A 14,954-nucleotide genomic window follows, 5' to 3' on the forward strand; every position below is an offset into this window, starting at 1 on the left:
GCGGGGCGGAGCGGCAGGCCCGGCCCCCTCATAGCAGCGCCGTTCCGTTGTCAGGCAACGGCCGCGCAACAAGCGGATCCCACCGCCCCTACAGGGAAGGCCGAGCCCCGGCCAGACCCCGCGCTCCCGTTCCGCACTCCCCGCGCCGCCTCTCCCGAGCCCATCCCGCTCCCCCCGCTCGTCCCGCTGAGGAGAGCGGGGTCGCCTGCTCCGCTCGAAGCCCGGAGCCGGCACTCGGCCTCTGCTCCGCGGGGCAGGGAATGGGGCAGGACAGGGCGAAATCCTGTCACCGAGCGCTGTCTCGGCACTCGGCCTCTGCTCCGCGGGGCTGGGAACGGGGCAGGACAGGGCGAAATCCTGTCACCGAGCGCTGTCTCGGCACTCGGCCTCTGCTCCGCGGGGCTGGGAACGGGGCAGGACAGGGCGAAATCCTGTCACCGAGCGCTGTTTCAAGCACACCGCTGCTCACCGGCGCCGGCACCCACAACCCCGTCCACCTTCCGCGCGCGTTGCCGCCTCCCCGGAAGTCGGCTGCCGACGCTGCGTTGCCCCGGAGCGCTTACCCTCTAGCGCCCCCCGCCGCTCCGGAGGACTCGGTCCGCTGCTTCGCCGGGGCCGCCCTCCCCGGGCCTGCGCGGACCGTTCCGCCTCCCGTTCCGCCGGGAGGGTCGCGGCCTGGCTCGAGCCGGAGCGGCTGCGGGAGCGGTGAGGCGGGCCGGGCCGGGCCGGGCGCGGGGCGCGATGGCGGCGGCGAGCGGAGCGTCTGGGAGCGGGATGGCGCAGAAGACGTGGGAGCTGGCCAACAACATGCAGGAGGCGCAGAGCATCGATGAGATCTACAAGTACGACCGCAAGCAGCAGCAGGAGATCCTGGCGGCCAAGCCCTGGACCAAGGAGTGAGAGCGGGGCCGGGGGGATGGGGGCGGGGGGTGAGGCCAGGCCCGGCCCGGCCCGGCCCGGCTCGGCCCTGAGCGCTTCCGCGGCTTCTGTCCCGCTGCAGCCACCATTACTTCAAGTACTGCAAGATCTCGGCGCTGGCCCTGCTGAAGATGGTGATGCACGCCCGCTCGGGGGGAAACCTGGAGGTAATGGGGCTGATGCTGGGCAAGGTGGACGGGGAGACCATGATCATCATGGACAGCTTCGCGCTGCCGGTGGAGGGCACCGAGACCCGCGTCAACGCGCAAGCGGCCGCCTACGAGTACATGGCCGCCTACATCGAGAACGCCAAGCAGGTACCCAGCGGTGGGGGGGGGTGGGCATTGCTCTTACCTTTTTGCCTTCCGAAGTCTTAAGTGTGAAATTAAACTTCTCACTTGCAGAAAGGTTACAGAAGTGTAACTGTCGAGCTTCAACAAGGGCAAGTGTAGGGTCCTGCACCTGGCGAAGAATAACCACGCACATCAGTACAGGTTAGAGGCTGACCTGCTGCAGAGGAGCTCCGCAGAGAAAGACCTGGGTGTCCTCTTGAATAGCAGGTTGGCCATGAGACAGCAGTGTGCCCTGGTGGCCACAAAGGCCAATGGCGTCCTGAGGTGCATTAAAAAACACGGCCTGCAGGTCGAGGGAGCTGATCCTCCCCCCCAACTCTGCCCCAGTGAGGCCACAACTGGAGTACTGTGTCCAGTTCTGGGCTCCGCAGTTCAAGTAAGACAGGAGGCTTCTATAGAGTCTTCTCTCCTGCAGAGAGACACAAAGATATTAGGGTCCTGAAGCGTCTCCTGTATTAGGAAAGGCTGAGAGACTGTTCAGCTTGGACAAGACTGAGGGATCTCATTACTGTTTATAAATATCTGAAGTGTAGAAGTCAAGTGGATTGAAGCCAGGCTCTTTTCAGTGGTATGTAGCAACAGAAAAAGTCTGCAACACAGGAAGTTCCATACAAACATGGGGAAGAACTTCACTGTAAAGGTGATGGTGCCCTGGAACGAGTTGCCTAGAGGGGTTGTGGAATCTGCTCTGAAGATATTCAAAACCCTTCTGGATGCTTTTCTGTGTGACCTACTGTAGGGAACCTGCTTATAGCAGAGGGATTTGGCTAAATGACCATCCCCAGAAGTTTCTTTCAATCCCTACAACCACGTGATGCTGTGTAATATTAATCTACTGTGTGGCTGATGCAGAAGTCAGCATGGCATACGAGCACTTTCTGGCCTGCTGCTGCCAAATCAGAGTGATGTTACACTGCAAACAAGCACTGAAGCACCTCAAACTGTCCAAGCTCAAATAGTTTGAGGCCCAGCTTACCCTTTGATTTGCCTTTAAACCTTGAAGTATTTTAAATCAGCTGAAATTAGAGGATCCTTAAATAGCATAGATAAAGGTACAACTATTTGGGTTATTTTGAACAGGTGCTTGTAGTCACAGCATTCTGAGCATTTAAAGATATTTAAATAAATTGGGCTGGATTATAACATTGAAAGTCAGTAAATACAGGTAAGTATGTTCATAGGCCTGTGATTTGGTTTTTTGTTTGTTTTTTAATAATTGTATCACACTATGAGAAAATATCAAAGTGATCAATTTAATGTAGTTTATTATTAATAATACTGTTGCTGAAAATTGTAGAATATGAAAGGCTGTTTTTATCTAAAGATATGTTTGTATTAATCGGTTCTTAGGTAGAAAAATAATGTATATAAATATAGAGCATAGAATTGGTATTTATGCAAACAGTTTGTTCATTTGACATTTAAAACAGCCCAGGTTTATATGGGAGTAGTCATAATACAGAAAAGAAACCAAAACAAGAATTCAGCTTTGCCAGAGCTCTGACAGTGCACATGCTGGCTGAGGTTGGCAAGCACTTTGTCCTGGAATAGCTCTTTTTAATATTAGATTACATGTTGATAATATCTCTCTGCCTAAGTGCTTTGCAGAAGCTAATGCTGCAGTTACTTGCGCCTCCTTAGGCAGGATCTGATGGCTAAAAAGAAGTTATTTGGCCTTGAAAAATAACATACCTTCTTTAGTGTTCTGTTGTTCTCTTTTTCTCTATTAAATAGGAGGTAAAGAAGATATAAATATTTTTCACTGACTCAGAAATGAAGTAGATATTCAGTTCGGTAGACAGTGTGTTCTGTCTCATCATAATAGTTCCCAGATTTAACCTTCATGGCATGCTCAGTATTTGGCAAAACCAAGCAGCTAAATGCACTGAACACACTGCCATGTGGAGCTGTATTAACATCGTTTCACTCAATACTGAACAGACTGTACACAGTTCTTGACCAGTTAGAATAAAATAGGTGCAGTGGGTCTTGATTCTCCTTGATGAACCATGAGGTTTTTATTCATTTTGTTTGTTTGGGGTACTTGTAGAGAGAGTATTATTTGAAAACTTCTATTATGAGTTTCTCTGAGGCAAAAAAATCTCAAAAACTAATCTTTAGGCTTTCACAGTGTACTGTGGCAATGAATTCTGATGCTTCTGGTTTTCAAAAATGTCTAAGATTCTATTCTTTTAAACCTACCAATGATCTCACTGTATGCCTCTGAAGTGTGTTACTTGGCTAAGTAGTGTTTGTTCTCTACTGGCTCACTATCCATTGTATGAGTTTGTACATACTGGCATCAATTCCACTCCAAAAAAATCCCACGCTGAAGAGTCCTGGCTTAATCTCTCCGTGTGAAACCTCTTCTGTACTTCGGCTGTCATTTAAGTTGTTGTCACTAGGTCCTTGGAGTTGTTTTGAGGTAGTGGCTATGATAGCTCATACTGAACTTTCTGGAAGGCAGTTAAGCAAAATAAGGCATATGTTGAATATGTAAAGTTGGCGTATAGTCTGTGCGTATATTCCTTTTATCCTCTTGCTGTGTTGTAGTGTGCTGGAAGGCCCAATAGAGGGCAGCCCGTGCTTGACGAACGAGGATCATCACTCGATTTGTTTTCCTTAACTGCTGTTAGGTTGGCCGTCTAGAAAATGCAATCGGCTGGTACCACAGTCACCCTGGCTACGGCTGCTGGCTCTCTGGGATCGATGTCAGCACTCAGATGCTTAATCAGCAATTTCAAGAACCCTTTGTAGCAGTGGTGGTAAGTAGTGCCTCATAGCTTATAGAACTGCATAACAAATTGTGTTGAGAGGGGAGCAACTTCTAGATTTTGTCTGTTAGCAGTCTAGTAATGCGTATTTTGCAGGATGGAAGCATTAGGTTGTTATCACTCCTTTTGAGCCGTTGGCCACATGCTGGTCCAACTGGTGGGCTTGTTCTTTGAGGCCATTTTTGCTTCACTGCTCAGGAGGATGTAGTATTGCACAAATCTATGTGCTGCTCTTGGTTTGAAGTTAATACTTCTGCAAAAAAAAAAAGCATTAGCAATCCATATGCAACCTCTTGCAATATAACAGAAGTCTGTTTTTGTTCTCTTTGTTGCTTGTTCTGAAGGAGTGAGTGAAGTATGTTCACACAGTTTTGTTGCTTTGAATCTAAAATGCCTTTTAGCTGAAGTGAGTGGTGTAGTCTAAGATTCTAGGCAGTCTTTGAAGAAAAAATCTGAAGAAACCGTTTGGGCCCTTTCAGGCTGCAGATCACATTTTGAATCAAAATAAACCTGATTAAAAGTATGACTTGTGCAATATTGCTGAAGGAAATAAAGGAAAAAAGACTGAAATTAGTCAGAAAGAAGGAATATAGCTCATGTTAGAATTCCGTCAGAGAAGGATAAATCACCCCAAGAAGAATTATTTCTACCACACAAGTTTCCCTGTGTTATGACGATTTTATAGATTCAGAACATTTCCTTTGGGACTTCCTTCTGTTTTCATTTATTCCTTTTTTTTTTCTTTTAAAATGAGGCAGAGCATTACTAAGCTGGTTCTCAAGGAGATTCCTTTGCAAGTCTTTTAACTCTTCCACCAAAGTCTCAGTATTCTTTCTTAGCTCTAGTAAGTCTGGAAGATTGTAACGTGTTGTAAGATTAAAATCATGGCTTGTTGCTGGCTCTAAGTGCAATTTCATTGTAAGTATTTAGGAAAATGGTGAAAGGTGTTTAAAAAGTAGTCCTTAGAAAGCCATTGGTACTCCCATCTTTAACGTATTGAGTCTCATGCCACTGGGTGGCAACTGAAAAGATATTGCTTAAAACTAAACTAAGAGAATTTATGTTTCTGAAATAATCACTATTAATTGTAATAATTCATTAAATGTTACATAAGAAGGATTACCTGTGCTTTTTTCAGATCGATCCAACAAGAACAATATCTGCAGGAAAAGTAAATCTCGGTGCATTTAGGACATATCCTAAGGTAAATACATAAAAGTGCCTGCAGTGTGATCAGTAGCCTCTTTGTAAGTAATTGATTCTAAAGATTAGTGCAGTTTGATCATCTGACAGTTGAAACTGCTTCAGTGTATCACTTTGCATTCGTAAAGACGTGATGATATGCTGGTTATTGTGTGAACATTGATTTCATTTAGAAAAGCTGACTTCTGGTATGTTTTTCATAGATTTTCATCAGTCTTAAACCAAAGAGACTCTGTAGATAAGGAAGCTTTCCTGTCATTCATTAATGTATTTACATTAATTTTTTTCTATCTTCTTTTAGACCTAACATACTAGTAAGATTTGATCCCATGTGTTGTAATCTGCTTTTCACTTCAGAAAAACATTTGAAATTTCTTCTTTCAGCTAAACATTATGAATCTTAAAATAATAATAATAATAATGAAAGTATAGAAGAGGTGAATTAACATGGAAGGGTTAGGCTAAAAACTAAGAAGTGACCAAAATATTGAAGAGCTGCATCTCCACATGCAGTCTTACAGTTATACTTCTGACATATACAGTCATGCTATTTTATTTCAATCTAATAAAGTATAATTGGAAGTTTAATTTACCATTATCATTGACTTGTCATTCAGTAAAACTAATTACCAAGAATGTTAATGAGACATCCCAATTGCATTCAACATTAAAATAATGTTGAAAAATATACAAAAGCTCAACTTTGAACAATTTGTGTTCCAGAACAGTGTTCACTTCTGTCAGTGAAAACACTTCATAAATGGCATATTTTGAGCAGGGAGAAGAACTCTGCACCTGGAAGGCAAATCCTGTGTAGAAAATGCACTTTAGATGGGTTTTTTTAGGGAGTGTTTGGTTTGTTTTACAAGCAGCTCTTACCTAGTCAGTAGCTATGAGGGGCAGCATTTTGGCTAAATAAGTTTTCTGCATCCCTAAGGCATATGCCAGCCAAGTATGTTTCTTCCCACTTCTCTTACCTTCTGTCTTTCCTCCAAAAAGGACCAAAATCACCTCCCAGAATAGGAAAAGTCTTGCATTAGAAGCTCTTTACTACTTTGATCTATTAGAAGATCGAATCATGACTCACCGCCCTGTTTGCTCCCAACACTTTTTGACAGACTTGTCAAAGCATAAACCTGAGGTGCAAGAAGATTCCAAATTTCAGGCCACTGGGGCAAATGTCATCTTCCTTAAGGCAGTGTTTCTCTTTGTATAAGTTCAAGTATTTGTGAAGTGCTTTCCAAGAGCTGAGTCAGTCTTGGAAAGTCACAAATGTACTGTGTCATCTTTGCCCTTTGCTTGTTTAATTTTAGGGGTACAAACCTCCGGATGAAGGCCCCTCCGAATACCAAACTATTCCACTTAATAAAATAGAAGACTTTGGTGTACACTGTAAACAGTAAGTAACATAAAAATTACTAACTGCAGCACGAGTTCTCAGTTTTAGTATTTAGTGATTCACCAAAAACTGCATTTCGTTATGTGTTTCAAATCATGACTTTTGTTGCATTAGCATTGTTAATTTTGTGAAAAACTGTGTCATTTATCAGAAGATCTACAGGGGAACTGTTTTAAAGATGAAGTTTCTTTTAACCTGGTTAAAAGAGCTAGCAGTTGGTTTACTTATAAGGAGTGGTGCTTTTTTAGGGCAAGGAGGACAGTCAGATGTAGATTTAGCAGCAGGGCTGCTCATCAGAGTAAAGGCAGCTGTGGTGCATACCTTTGTCCTGTGTCACTGTAAATGTGGCTGCAGGTTTTCAATCATGCTGAGGTGTTTTTTTTTCTGTCTTTGGTGAAGTGGAGCTGCTTTAAGGATAACATCAGCAACAGGAAGAATTATTGCTTTTTCTCTCCTGCTAGTATAGTTTCCATGGATTTTAAAGGCAGTTTGATTTTAACCATTCTCCTGTTGCCCATTCACATGTTTCTCACTTCGTATACACATGTACTTACTTGGAAACATGTTTGTTTTGCCAGGTCAGTCCCCTGATCTGATCCAGTTTGCAGCAGTACTTATGTTCCTGCTGGTTAAGCTAAGGTGGAGTGGGAAGTAGAGGCAGATGATGGAGTTGCAACATTTAGGAAGAATCACAGAATAGCTTGGGCTGGAAGGGATGATCCAGTTCCAACACTCTGCAGTAGGCAGGGTTACCACCCACTAGATCGGGCTCCCTGGGGCCCCATCCAGCCTGGCCTTGAACACCTCCAGGGACCAGTGAGAGAACGATGGGACTGTTTCTTGCATGCTGGTTTCGATTCCACCTTCAGATGTTTAACAAGCCCTACAGGAGCTGCATGCAGATTCTGAGATCTCATTGACACCACCTAGTCTCATGGATACATTGTAGGCTGTTGCCTCTTTTTTTTCCATGATTTTGGTGCATGGATATCTATCTATTCTTAGTGCATTTATAGCTGCATGCAAAGTCAGACCCTGAAGAGATGGAGAAATTAATACAATTAAGAATTGATTTTCCTATCCAAACTGAGAAAAATCCTGAACAGTACCTACACAGAAATCTTTGTCATTTCAGAATAGTCCTTGTATGGGCATTGCCCATAAGCCAACATATTTACATATGAGAGGAAGCTGTGTTTAATCCTTCCTTTATTTGAAGTGGTCTGTTTGGGAGAGTTCATTTGTTTATTTGGGATTTTTGCTGTGGGGTTTTGCTGTTTTGTTTTGTTTTTAAGTTGGCATTGCTTAATAGTTACCATCATAATATCCATCTCAGGAAGCTGGCTTATCTTACAAGCTATCCATCCAAAGAAAATATTTTCCAGTCTTCCCTAGAAAGAAATAGCAGTTAGGGAAAAAGATGGAATTAAAACTGGAATTTTGGCACATTATTGAACTACTGATTACAGAAGATTAGAGTGATGGCTTCCTCTAATACTAGGGGTAGTTTCACTACAAATTTAAAGTGTAACCAACTTGAACTATGATCGTCTCTGTTTGGAAGTCCAGTTGCTACTAGCTGTTTTATAGTAACAGTAACTTTCCATAGAATTGAAGCAAGAATAGGTTTATTGAGTGTCTGCTGTAGAATTTACAGATCAAAATAACATCTAGCATGACTTTAATAGTGCTGTAATTCATCTACACATAGCTCATATTTGTCTACTTTGTCATCTTTTATGAATTGCATAGCACCAGTAAAGTTTGACTTTCAGAATAAGTATGGTATAACAAAATCATCTGTCCATTAGTAACATTTACTGCTATCAAATGTTCCTAATTGAATTAGGTGCAAGATATGCAAAACTATATTTAAAAATTGCAGTATTGAAGTGGCATAGAAACACCAAGGTTGGAAAAGACTTCCAAGATCATCTAGTCCAATCATCCACCTATCACCCATAGCTCCCACTGAACCATGTCACTCAGTACAACATCTTCACATTTCTTGAACACCTCCAGGCTCAGTGACTCCACCCCCTCCCTGGGCAGCCCGTTCTAGTGCCTGACCACTCTTCTGGAGAAATATTTCCTAATGTCCAACCTGAATCTTCCCTGGCACAACTTGAGGCCATTCCCTCTAGTCCTGACACTAGTTATGTAGGAGAGGCTGACCAACACCTGACCACAACCTCCTTTCAGATAGTTGTACAGAGTGATAAGGACTCCTCTTAGCCACCTCTTCTCCAAACTAAACAATCCCAGTTTCTACAGCCACTCTGCGTAAGTTTCATTCTCCAGACCACTCACCAGCTGCTTTGCCCTTCTCTGAACACGCTCCAGTGCTTCAGTGTCTTTCTTGTAGTGTGGGGCCTGAAACTGAATACAGTACTCAACATGTGACCTCACCAGTTCTGAGTACAGAGGGTTGATAACTTCCCTGCTCCTGCTGGCAACACTGTTTCTGGTACAAGCCAGGATGCCATTGGCCACCTTGGCCACCTGGGCACTCTGCTGGCTCATGTTCAGCCAAGTGTTGACCAATAGCCCCAGGTCTGTTTCCTCTCACAGTCTTACAGTCATTGGCCTCAGCCCAGTAATTCAGCCTGTCCAGATCCCTCTGTAGGGCTTTCCTACTCCCAGGCAGATTCACACTTCCTGCCAACTTGGTGTCATCTGCAGTCTTACTGAGGGTGCAGTCAGTGCCCTCATTCAGGTCATCGGTAAAGATATTGAGCAGCCCCAAGACCAACTCCTAGGGTGCACCACCAGTTGCCAGCTGGATTTAGCTCCATTCACTACCATTCTCTGGGCCTGGCCTTCCAGCCAGTTCTGTACACAGCAGAGTGTATCTAAGCCATGGGCTGCCAGCTTCTACACAAGAATACTATGGGAAACAGTGTAGAAGGCTTTGCTGAAGTCTAGGTAGACTACGCCAGCAGCCTTTCCCTCGTCCACCAGGTGGGTCCTCAATCATAGGAGATCAGGTTAGTAAAGCAAGACCTGCACTTCATGAACCCATACTGGCTAGGCCTGATCCCCCAGCTGTCCTGCACATGCCATGTGATCTACCTCAAGATGATCTGCTCCATACCCTTTCCAAGCATTGAAGTCAGGCTGACAGGCCTGTAGTTCCCTCAGTCCTCCTTAATGTACAGTGTATCGTTGCACTGTACAGGAAGCTTTTACAAAATTAATGAAAACACTTGCGGTCTCTTAATAAAATAGCAGTATGCATAGGGATTGTGTAAACCTATATTAAGGGTATATATGAGATACTTGTGAAAGATCTTGTAGAGTTAGAATTGGAAGTAGGAATAACTTTTATATTGTTTAGTGCCTTTAGTTGCTGAAGGCATTTGCCACTAATGAAGACTTTTGGATGTCATTTGGGTGTTAGAGCCAAACAAGATATATCTATATGGAATTTTATTGTGTGCACATTTGTTTTTAAAGGTATTATGCATTAGAAGTCTCTTACTTCAAGTCATCTTTGGATCGTAAATTGCTTGAGCTTTTGTGGAACAAGTACTGGGTGAACACTCTCAGTTCTTCTAGTTTGCTTACTGTAAGTACTATAATGTGTGCATACATCTGTCTTACACATCTTTTACCCATATATCCCTTTACAACACTGCAATGAATAGGATGCCTTAAAGTAATGCATTGAATAAGTAAACATTTCTTCTGCTGTTTTCATTTGTGAATATCTAACAGACGGAGCTGTTAAAATGAGGTTGCAATATATACTGAAAGTAGGCCTTCAGGGGGACAGCAGCAGCAGCATCAAAGCCTTCCTTCTGTAGAAGCCACTTTGAAACCTTCTCCCTTAGCCAAAACGAGCAGTTTTACTTGTACTTTCTTGGTTTTGTGACTTAGGAGAGGTTGGAAAATAAGAAATGAGCACCCATTTCTGTTTTTAAGTATTGAGTGTTTCTCAGATGTTGAGATTGTTTTGTCAGCCACCACTCATGTAGCCATCATGTTCTGTAGTACATAAATTGCAGTTAGAGGTTAAAATGTGCAGTGCTACGGACTCTTTTAGATGTTGTTCATTTATTTTTCTGTGTAAACATTTTAATGTATAGCTTAGAATTCAACAAGGTAATTGCTTTCTTTCTCCTAAGAATGCTGACTACACCACTGGCCAAGTCTTCGATTTGTCTGAAAAATTAGAGCAGTCAGAAGCTCAGCTTGGACGGGGCAGTTTTATGCTGGGTTTAGAGACTCACGACAAGAAATCAGAGGACAAACTTGCTAAAGCAACAAGAGACAGGTAAGACAGTGTACTGTCTTACATGTGTAAGATGTACATGTGTACTTCCCTGAAAAAAAAATTGTCAGTTTTAAACTTTAATTATCAAGTCCTTAGTAGCAACCAACCAATAAAATCATATCCTGGAAGGCTATGGATAGGAATGAGAGGCTCCAGATATGACCAGTTATTTTTTGAAGTTTCCTAAACTTTGTATAATGCTTTCATTTAAAAATTAAGAACTCCTTTTTTTGATATTTCTTACTAGATTGCTTTTTTCCTTAGATATGGGGGTGGGTTTTTGTTTTGTTTGTTTGTTTTTTTAATAAACCAGTTACAGATGTTGTAGCCTTTATATTTTGCCACCTTGCTTGATGGCAAGTACTATTATCAGCTTGTTATTGTCAGTTAACAAACTGAAAGTCATTGAGTGCAGAGCATTATTTCAAAGAAGTCGAAGTGTTTTCCCTCAGCATTCCTCCTTATACACTTGTTGGTAATTATCTCTCTTTTGTTTGCTTTTGTTTTGAAATAGAGAACACTTTTCACAAGTGCATTTCTCCCCACATAAGTATTTCAATGATATGTGTGCTTCAAATATCTACTTAGTCCTAGTTAGCATTTTTTCTGAGTTATATCTTATTAATAAAGGGTAGTAGTATCCAACAGAAGCCATGCAGTACAGCTCAGCTGAACACAGGCTTTGCCTGGAAGAGCAGAAGTTGGAAACACCTGTCAAAACAAGCCTTTGTTTCACAATTAGCAGTGTGGGAGTAACTGCAAATGTGACATGTTCATCACTAAGCAGAATCAGAGATGCTGGTGCATTGTGTGTTTTGGTTTCCTTGTTAGGAAAGTTAACAGCTCTGACAAGTTTTCAAAACAAACATGATTGGGTTAGGTGGGTTTGGTTTGTTTTAAGTCTGTGTTAATAACATCTAGACAGCTTCACCTGTAGGATACACATGTGGTGGAGGTAAGGCTGTTGGTAATTCATGTTAAGTCATACTTTCCAGTTCCTGCTGTCAAACAGTTACAATAGCAACTCTACAAAGACAGTACAAGGAAAGAGTTGCTGATGTTTTTTTTTCTCTTTGATTTTGATCTGTTTGTTGTCTCAAATGTCAGCAGCATTTTTTTCTTCCAGTTACATTTATTCTGAAAAATGAAAGTCTTTTTCCTTTCTTGATCATCCTATCGCAGTATTTCTTGCAGCATTTGTAGACATTTTTCTTTTCTTTTTTTGTTATCATTAGTGGCTAGTTTATAAACTGTAAGTCTGGAAGAGATTGTTGTTGTCATCAGTACTGCTTTGGAGTGTAAGGAGGACACTGTAGTTCCCAGGATTCATTATAGTACTTCTACAGATGCACATTTTTTCATCTGGAAAGAGAAAGTAGTCTTTAGTAAGAAAAGAGAAAAGCCAGCAGTAGACTGGAGCACACACTAGAGCAGTTGGTTCAGTGACACCTAAATTTCCACATTACCCTCCGTAAAGTTTGCTGAAGGTTGAATAACTACACTGATTGGGTGTACGTGTTTTAAGGAGAAAATACTGTAAGACATTACCACAGAAATACTTCCACTTGGCTACATAAAATCTTCTGTTACTGTACATACACATCAGTGAGATTTCCAAGTGGCCAAGCTGTTCTCCAAGCTGGCCTTCTTTGCTTAGAATTGCTTGATCTGTAGGAGTTGTTTGTCCCTAGATCTTTTGCATTCACACATTCTGGTTTGAGATACTTAGGTTAGTTTGGCAGTACATTTTCCTAAGCCAGGTGCTGAATGAAACTTGGGTCAGCAGGAATCCTCTCAGCTGTGGTTTTATTTGGGGTTAGAGGCTTTTTGCACATGCACATTACATGTTTTGACTGATAACTGAGTATCTGTATAAAACACCTGAGCTTTTTCTGTGAAGTTTCTCAGAGGAGCTGCAGTTACCACGTACCGCTGACCTGAGGTTGGGATAAGCTGGAGTAGGGTGAGAACCTTCAAGCACTGATAAAAAAGGTGGTAGCTCTCTTTCCCCGAGATTTTTGGGGATTTTTTGTTGTTTTTCAGAAGACCACAGTTTCTGTTGTTAACATAAGATGCCCTGAATTGCTGTTCTCTGGGATCGGTCTTTGTGTCCAGAGCTCATCAGTTTGCACTCAAAGCTATTGGCAACAATGGCTAAATTGCTGTGTTTGACTTTTCCTTTCTGGACAGTTGTGAAGATTCATGGGGTTATGGGCACCCTGAACTTCCAAAACAGCTGAATACCTTCAAATAAAATGACAGTTCAGTTCATACTGTAGCCAACATTGAATTTATGCTTGTTTTTCAGCTGCAAGACCACCATAGAAGCTATTCATGGATTGATGTCTCAGGTTATTAAGGATAAACTTTTTAATCAAATTAATATAGCTTGAAGTGCGTCGCTAGCTGATATGCATCTCCAAAGCAAAAAAAGTTATGGTTTCTTTCACTTGGACTTGTTCAATTTGGGAAAGGGATCTGGAGTGGAAAATTGTTCATTTAATTTGTAGTACTTTAATATTTCCCACCTGTCTGACCAGCTTTAAAGAACAAAACGTTCTGAAATGCAGTGTAACTTTTTGTTCTTTACCATAAAACACAACCAGTTTTGAGAATTGCTCCAAAAGAAAAATAAATGTGACTTACTGGATTTTGGTCTGAAGTATTTATCTCTAGTATCTAATTGTAATAAAACAGTTTTAAAAATGAGCAAGTGTTTTGGGGGTTGAATTTTTTGGCAAACGTTTATTACCTGTTTTTCATATCATTCCAAAGAAATGTTCAGTCCACTTAGATAGGTGATCTGTGCAATATAAGAAGTTGGGATCTCAGATTTTCATTGCTGTGTTTAACATTTTAATGCCAGTTGTTTCTCTTTCAACAAGTTATTAAATGTAATGGGACTATTCCTGGTTTAGTTGTATTGGTCCAATCTGAAATGGTTTCTTCTCACTCTGATGACAGTATTCCACTGGTAGCTTCACAGTTAAGATGAACCTTTTATGTTTCCAGGTAGTCAAAGCAGTGAAACTGTGAAATTAACATGAAGCTTATACAGTACTACTTTTCTCCCTCTTGTCACAGTCACTCCTTGCCTCCAAAGGACCCTCATGAAAAAAATCCAATATCTCTGAAATATGAGTTAGCCTCATTTAGGGCCACAGATACTGAAATGCATTAATCATAATTGTTGCCTTATAACATGGTGTCACTGCGTGGCTGATGTAAGTTTGTTTTGGAGGCTTTCATACTGCATTTCAATAATTCAAGATGTTTGGATTTCTTTTAAGTTTTTATCCTTAATCCCGAGTTTCCTGGGTTTTATGGAATGTTTACTTTTGGGATAATTTATTACATGCTTCATACAATATGCCATTGTGCTTTATACCTTAAGTAACTAATATTCCTTTTCAAGCTTAACTGTGCCTTGATGTGGGTTTTGTTTTTGTTTTGGTCTGGAAATTGTAATAGCTATTACTCATTTGGGGCTTTTCATTCACATGGATTCCAGTGTGTTTGAAGCTAAGATGCAAGTACACAATGGAAACGTCATTCAGCAAGGAAACGCAGATACCCTGAAGCACAAATTCATCAAGAGTTTTAAAGCAGCAGCATCCAACAGTTCGGGAAAAATACGTTTAATCAGAGTTAGTCAAGATTAGATGGGAGGAAAATCCATGTTTCTTCTAGCATGGCAGTGGTGGTGGGAGGCAGGAAAAAATGTGTCATTTTATCATTCAACGCTGTTCATTTTCCTGAAAATGGCAAGAGCAGCCTTCTGTATGAGGAAGCATAATACAAAAGCACACAATAGCAGTTGTTAAGTTTAAGGAAGATGCAGCAATGTACCTACTCAGTAAATTTTTTCCTACTTACTCTCTTGCACAGATGTTGGTAAATTACAGCATACAGCCATGTTCACATTCAATACACATCTATGTATGCAGCTTTGGTGAGATGGGTTATATTTCTCTATAGTTACTTATGTTCCCACCTGGTAGAATTCTCTTTGCCTAAAAGCTTTGGAAGTA

General features: G+C 41.7%; 1 protein-coding gene across 1 annotated transcript; it reads left to right on the forward strand.

Annotated features, from left to right (window-relative positions):
• Positions 1 to 666: 666 nt before the first annotated feature.
• Positions 667 to 13,632, forward strand: COPS5 (COP9 signalosome subunit 5). Its single transcript, XM_065751921.1, has 8 exons — positions 667 to 896; positions 1,001 to 1,235; positions 3,908 to 4,036; positions 5,184 to 5,249; positions 6,562 to 6,647; positions 10,104 to 10,215; positions 10,775 to 10,923; positions 13,232 to 13,632. The coding sequence occupies exons 1-8, from the start codon at positions 742 to 744 to the stop codon at positions 13,314 to 13,316; spliced, it is 1,017 nt and encodes a 338-aa protein (XP_065607993.1). The 5' UTR covers positions 667 to 741; the 3' UTR covers positions 13,317 to 13,632.
• Positions 13,633 to 14,954: the final 1,322 nt, after the last annotated feature.

The sequence above is a fragment of the Cyrtonyx montezumae genome, unplaced genomic scaffold (assembly GCF_038088225.1).
Source record: "Cyrtonyx montezumae isolate F1298 unplaced genomic scaffold, pur_monq_1.0 scaffold_8, whole genome shotgun sequence".
NCBI classification, from domain to species: domain Eukaryota; kingdom Metazoa; phylum Chordata; class Aves; order Galliformes; family Odontophoridae; genus Cyrtonyx; species Cyrtonyx montezumae.

Bases quoted from the DNA above. Each gene is read 5' to 3' on its own strand.
- COPS5 (XM_065751921.1), top strand. From the start codon at position 742: ATGGCGGCGGCGAGCGGAGCGTCTGGGAGCGGGATGGCGCAGAAGACG. The intron at 4,037-5,183 runs GTAAGTAGTGCC...TGCTTTTTTCAG, and splicing joins AACCCTTTGTAGCAGTGGTG to ATCGATCCAACAAGAACAAT. The intron at 10,216-10,774 runs GTAAGTACTATA...CTTTCTCCTAAG, and splicing joins GTTCTTCTAGTTTGCTTACT to AATGCTGACTACACCACTGG.